The sequence below is a fragment of the Poecilia formosa genome, unplaced genomic scaffold, assembly GCF_000485575.1.
Source record: "Poecilia formosa unplaced genomic scaffold, Poecilia_formosa-5.1.2 Scaffold1477, whole genome shotgun sequence".
NCBI lineage: Eukaryota > Metazoa > Chordata > Actinopteri > Cyprinodontiformes > Poeciliidae > Poecilia > Poecilia formosa.
In genome coordinates, this window is record NW_006801416.1 from 3,472 (window position 1) to 10,080 (window position 6,609).

General features: G+C 37.8%; 2 protein-coding genes across 2 annotated transcripts in view; one reads left to right on the forward strand and one right to left on the reverse strand.

Moving 5' to 3' along the window:
* Window positions 1-410, forward strand: part of LOC103132894 (adenosine deaminase CECR1-A-like) — a gene marked incomplete at its 5' end in the record, with an annotated part of 2,761 nt that extends 2,351 nt beyond the window's left edge. The window contains one exon of the mRNA XM_007544664.2: window positions 225-410. Within this exon, the coding sequence (XP_007544726.2) occupies window positions 225-312 (88 nt within the window). The remainder of the gene's footprint in view (window positions 1-224) is intronic.
* Window positions 381-6,263, reverse strand: LOC103132895 (probable polypeptide N-acetylgalactosaminyltransferase 8; the record flags this gene model as incomplete). The annotated part of the gene is made up of 8 exons (XM_007544665.2): window positions 381-567; window positions 652-819; window positions 891-986; window positions 2,757-2,894; window positions 3,042-3,227; window positions 3,878-3,992; window positions 5,760-5,957; window positions 6,035-6,263. Coding segments are annotated over 8 exons (1,295 nt in total), but the record flags the coding sequence as incomplete, so codon positions are not given.
* Window positions 6,264-6,609: the final 346 nt, after the last annotated feature.

A 6,609-nucleotide genomic window follows, 5' to 3' on the forward strand; every position in this document is an offset into this window, starting at 1 on the left:
AGAAGTCCTACTCATGTAGAAGTCATGTCAACTTCTATGAGTAGAAGTTGACTTCTACTCATGTAGAAGTCAACTTCTACTCATGAGTAGAAGTCCAGTCAACTTCTACATGAGTAGAAGTTGACTGGACTTCTACTCCTGTCAACCTAAAGACTCTAGATATACAGCAACTTAAGATAATTTTTTACATCTGTCCTGAGTTTTAAAGTCATCTCTGTTTGCAGGTACAGCTCGCTGCCAGATCATCTTAAGAACAGAGCTTTCGCCATGTGGCAAAACAAATGGGACACCTTCATCTCTGATAATTCATGACTGTCCAATCATAACTGATCCTGTTTGACTTGAACTATAATAAAAAATCCCAGGATGTTGCCTGGTCTAGTGGAGCACTGTCCTTACAGGTCACAGTACCTGTTTCTCTGAATTAATGTGCCGTTTCTGTGCCGTAATCACATGTTGTATCGTCCATCTCTGACCGCTGCACTGCTGGAGAACCAGTCTGGGGTACAAGTCTCCCAGCACTACTTCCAGGCATCTCTTAGTGTCTCTGTTCTGGATCTGTCCTCCCTGTGAATAAAATTATTTTATCTTTAACTTCCCTCCAGAAAAAAAACACTTTGTGTTGCATATTTAGATTGAAATTGTTTTTACCTGTTTGAAGTCCCAAAACATGTGGAGTTTCTTCTGCTGGGCCAGGTTGCACTGGTACAGTCCTGGTGAAACTCCTGAACCAGGATCCACCAGACAGTTGTTGCTGCTGTATTTGTGTGATTGGATCCCACCGATGTAAAGTTTTCCGTCAGTGAGGTAATAACAGTGCTGAGAGACAGAAAAACAAAATCAAGAAGCAAGAAGCAAAAGTCTGAATGTTGTGAGCTGCTGAGCGTTACCTGAGAGGAGAAGAAGTGGCATCCATAGAGGATGGGTGTGGAGCCAGGAGCCGGGCCCTGATCCACACACTCAGCGGGCCAGCGGTCATTAATCAGCTGCACACAAAAAACAAACATAATAAAATGTTTCATGTAGTTCTGTGGAGGCCACCAGTAACCAGTACTGATTACTGGTGCTAGCTTTTTAGCATATATAATGGGTAAGTTCAAATTTATCGGCAGTAAAGTTTCACAACCCCCCCACCCCCTCAATTTTTAGATTAATCTCAAAATTTTAAAAGTCAATGTTCAACTTCTTTTCTATCTATAATGATGATAGTGTAAAAACCCAAAAGCCACAAGTAGACCAGAGACATTTTTACAATTTGTGCTGAGCTTGGTTGTAAAATGGCAAATCATCTCCTATGAAATGTTTAGGCTAGAAGGCTAGAAATAGACTGCTACTAAAGATTTTTCAGTCTGGTAACTTTAGATCCTGGCAGGAGAAGGGAATTTGCTGATTGGAGCACTGCTACAAAAAGCAAGTATTTATGTCACTACAGCAGTTAAAAGAAGTTTAAACTGACAAGATTTCCTTGGCTATCTCCAACTTCAGACTTCATAAGAGCTAATCAGAAAGGAAGTTGGAAGCTACCATCTATGTCTCCCGTTGAGGAAATGTGTCATGCCAGTTGGCCGTTATGTAAAATCATTTCAAGGGTGTATACAGCACTCATGTCAACTTTAGCTATAAATGGGATGGATAGTTCCAGAATCAAATGGGAAAAGGATTTGGGAATATCTATTGAGAGGCAATTATGGAATAATTTGTGCAGAGAAGGTTTCACATCTACTCTAAATGCTCAATTTAGACTAGTACAATTTAATTTTACACATCAGTTATATGTCACCCCACAAAAATTACATAAATATAATTCCAATATATCTCCTCTTTGTTTTAGATGTGGCATGGAGGAAGGAACATTCCTCCATGCCACCTGGCATTGCTGTAAATTGCAGGGTTTTTGGAAAGGGGTTTGTGAAACGTTATCAGACATTCAGCATCATGATTCCAATTGACCCAGAGATCTGTCTATTGGGGAACTTTACAAATTCCAATTTATAGACAGTCTGTGACAAGAAACTTACAGAAATCCTTTTGGCAATTGCTAAGAAATGTATTACAACAAAATGGAAATCAGACTCCCCCCTCCAAATTAAAATGTGGCTTTGTGAGATTAATAGCTGTGTGACACTAGAAAAAATAACCTACTGGATGCAGAATAGAGGCAAGACTTTTTATAAAATATGGCAGCCTTTTTTAAGTTATATGCAAAATCTACCAGCACATTGGATTGATTGATGATCCTGTAATCGAGCTGGACTCGACAAGATTTATGAGCGAATCTGATACCATCTATGTCTCAATCCATTTCCGATTCATATACATTTTATTTCATCCCTATAGATTACCCACCCCCGTCCAGTCCTTCTTAGGTTGTTGCGTTATATTATTGTAAATGTATTTTACTTTCAATATGTCTCATTGTTTGAATTGTGCTTCATTGTGTACCAGTTTTGTCCCATTAGTTTATACCTGCGATGTTACTACTAAAAATCCAAAATAAAATATTCTTAAAAAAAAACAAAAAAACCCATCTCCTATATTTCTATTTTTTTTTCTGGCTTGTATTTGATTTGTTTTGTGGTTTTCCCAACCACAGGCCTTATATTCAGGTAAAATACTGTCTGCTGATAACTACTCCACAGAACCCCATCTCAAAAATATCACACCGTTTCCTTTAGCTGCCATTATAACTTAGCAGTAACTAATTGGCACATCAAGACCCTGTGTGAGGATTTAAAAGCCCAGTGTTTTTAACTCACAGCTCCGTAGCCCAGCAGGTCCTGCAGCAGTTCCAGCATGGGGTAAACATTATCCAGGTACCACTGGAAGGGTTTACACTTCAGCCTCTCCCTCAGCTTCTTCCTCTCAGAAACATCCCCGATGTCAATTCCATGATTCTGTTGGAGAACACATTCAATAAGATCACATGAGGCCGTTTTCTGGTTCATTAAACTCTTTTGTGGCCTTTCCTAAACCCTAATCGGATTATTTTTGATGACTAAAGATTGAACTCATGTTAGTAATAATGTGGCGTCTCGTCTGACCCCGATGGGGAGGTTCCAGGCCACTTCCACGTTGTATTTGTAGTCGTCCATCCAGACCTCTGCCACCCTCAGGGCGTTGCGTCTCACCAAGGCGCTCAGGTCCGGGGCGTAGGGCTTATGAAAGCGTTCGATGTGAGCGACTTTGGAGCAGGGAATGACCTCTATGCTGCCTCCACACAGCCACACCTGCCAAAACACAAACTCACTTTAAAACAGTCAAAGAAAGGCAAAACAAGAGTCTAAAACACACTTTTAATATTAATAATTCTTCACTAATAAGCTGGAAAGTTGTTTGTTCCAGAAACCACCACTAGGGGGCAGATGACTGAATTAATCTCATAAGTTAAAAATGAAAAATACCAATTTAATGTATTCAATTTTCTTTTAATTACTTTTTATATCTCTAATATTTGTACATTACTTTTATTATTTAACTGTCATCCTTTTTTTCCATTTTTGTGGTAAAATAAATTAGAAACAAATATTGAATTGTCAAAAATAAATTACAGAAAATTCTAAAATGAATATCAAATCAGCTAAATTGTAAATGTAAAATTAGAGGCTAAAGTGATTTTTTTTTTTACTAAAATATTTTTTTCCCTACATCATTCCAAAGTACAAATCTAGTAATATTTGTTTACTATCTAAATGTATTAAAATTGATTCCATATATCCACTTTAATGTGGCAGGGACAAATTACTGAGCTAAATAAATAAATGGAACAGCAATATTGTCATTTTATATATAACAAAACCAACACTTGTAACATATAAAAGACGAGTCTAAACCATTTAATTGTGTTTCTTTTTGGTTCTGAGTTCATTTTAAATCTCACCCGGATGCCCAGCTCCACGTTTTCACCTCCGTATGTCTTCATCCCGCCATCAAGGCTTCCGATCTCTCCAAAAAACTTCCGATCTGCAACTAGTATTCCCATGACGGACGGACTCCTGGTGGGACCAGGAAACAGATCAAACACTGAAAGTGACTACTGATAAGTCAATATACAACAACAGATGAATCAAATCTTAAAGGCTCCATCTGGTGCCACCTAGTGGCTGACATTCTAAGTGGCGAAGACAGTGAAGCATTGATTTAAATACTTTACATGCAGCCTAGAGATTAGTTCTGCAATTATTTTAAGACTAAACGCTTATGCATTATGTAAATGTAAAGCTGTTTAATTTAAAATAAAATAAAATTTAAAATAAAAAAATTTTCTTCCAGATGAGAATATACACGTCTTTTTCAACATTAAAAACTCTAAAGAACTGCATAAGAGTAGTTCTGGCTTCTTCTGTCTGACAGGACTTTAATAGAATCTGTTTCTCGCTTACTTGTGGAGTTCCTCAGGGATCTATTCTGGGGTCAATGTGTTTATATGTTACCTTCAGCTTTAGTTTCCTAAAACAAATAGTCACCTTCCTGAAATAATGTCCCAAATCACATTTTTGGCAAAAAATATACTTAAACCATTATTTTAGAAAGTAAAATAACTACCATTGGCTGAAGAGGCACTCTCTCTCTTCTTTAAAACATGACTTTGATGCTAGTTTTGACAACACTCCCAATTTTAACATCTTTTTATACCCCTGTCCTGTGGGGTCACATTTAACCAATAACACCAAGCTGATTTAAGACTTCAAAGGATAAATATTCCCTGCACAAAATGTCCTGCAGCAGGCTTTCTGTCAATAGTGCTTTGTGTGCTTCTCTTTAACCTGTTTGTTTCCCCGTCATGGACGCTCTCCTTCACCAGAACACAAACCGGTACATAGCAACAACAACATTTTACAGCAATTAAGCCAAACACTGAGCTGGTTGTCCAACATGCTGTGAAAAATGAACCAATGCTGACAGTGAAGTAATCAGGACCAAGTGTGAAATGTCATTATAATCTCATTATAGCAAGTTATAAATATGCCAAACAATTAACCTCCTTAAAACAAACCTGTTTAGCCACAAATAAACGACAACATTAAGTCACTGCTATAGCTGCAACCGAAGTAAATGTAAACCAAATCCATGACATTTTTATTTTTGCAAAGTGAAGATGAGGCACAAAGAGAGATATTTGTAAATATTAAAAAGGAGAAGTTTGAGTTGAGCTTCTGGTTTAGAGCAGGAAGATATGGGGGGTTCAAATAAAGAATAGGAGAAATTGGAAACAAACAATGATAAAACAGTAAAATGTAACACTGTGAACTCAGTTTCATTTCATATGAAAAATCTGAATGTTATTAAAGTTTTGCCAGAATGTATTGATAAACCCCACTAAACTGTTAAAATATCAATAAATAGCTGTTTGTCTCAACATTCAGTAAGTGTTTCTTAAAATGAAATAAATTTGAACATCTTCTCCATCCAGGATTTTGTGATTGTTTTTGTGGGGTTTTTTTTGCAATCAAAATCAAAGATGTTTTGGTGCAAAATTAGAAATATTTGTAAGGAATGTTTATGTTAAATGTGACTTTTTATTACTCGCTGCATTGATCACTTAAACTCAATGTTTGTTTGTTTTTTTTTTACCAATTTTGTAGATTTGTGAAAAACTAGAGGGACTTATTGATGTAATTTAGAACCTAGAGGGCCCCATAAAAAGCTACGGTAGGCCAGATTTGGCTCCCAGGCCTTGAGTTTGACACATGTGCTATAAACTATAAACCAAGCATAAACAGTGTGGGCTTTCTAACAAATATGACTGAAGTGACTCTTACTTGCCAGGTTGGGATTCATCCTTCAAGGCGTACCACTCGGGTCTGAATGCCTCATACCTGCACCATAAGGCCCAGTCAAAGCCATCAGCATTGGCCATATAAGGAATCACTATCAGGTCGTCAAAGTCGACTTTATCAAAAACTGGTGTCAGTATCACAGTGCGGTCCTCTTTAATCCGAGCCAGCAGGGGTTCTGCCCTGCAATCAGAAAGCTGTTTTACTAGAACATTAAAAATAAGATGGAAAACTTCAGAATGCAAAGTCCTTCTACCAACCACTGAACATGGACCTCTATGTGTGCATCCAAGATGGCCACCACATCTCCCACTGCAGCTTTCCACCCCGTCAGTCTGGCCTGGGTCAGGCCGAGCTGCTCAGAGTGCCTAATCTTCTTCACCAGACCGGGCCGCTCCTCATGGATGGAGCTAATGTACAAGTCCAGCTTGTCCAATAAATCATCTGCAACAAAATAAAAACAAAAACCTTCTGAGGAGGAGATTCCATCTTCTCACATTTAGGGGAAATAAGGATGAACATTATCCAAACGCCCAAAAATTCCAGAGGCATTTATAGGTCCTGTTTAAGCTAGGAACCCTTAGTGAAATTTAAAACGATATATGAAACACTTAATTCCCATAAACAGAGAGACTTTCATACAAAAGTCCTGTCATTCTTGAATGAATGCTAAAACTTCACTGCATGAATTGTATTAACTCATAAGTAGACCTCAAAATTAACGGTGCTTAATTGGCGTCATGTTTTTTTCCATCCTGTTACGTTCTTTTCTGTTACCCCCTTTTCTGGCTTATTATCCTCACCTTTGTAGCACAGCAGTCATTTTTGTTTGAGA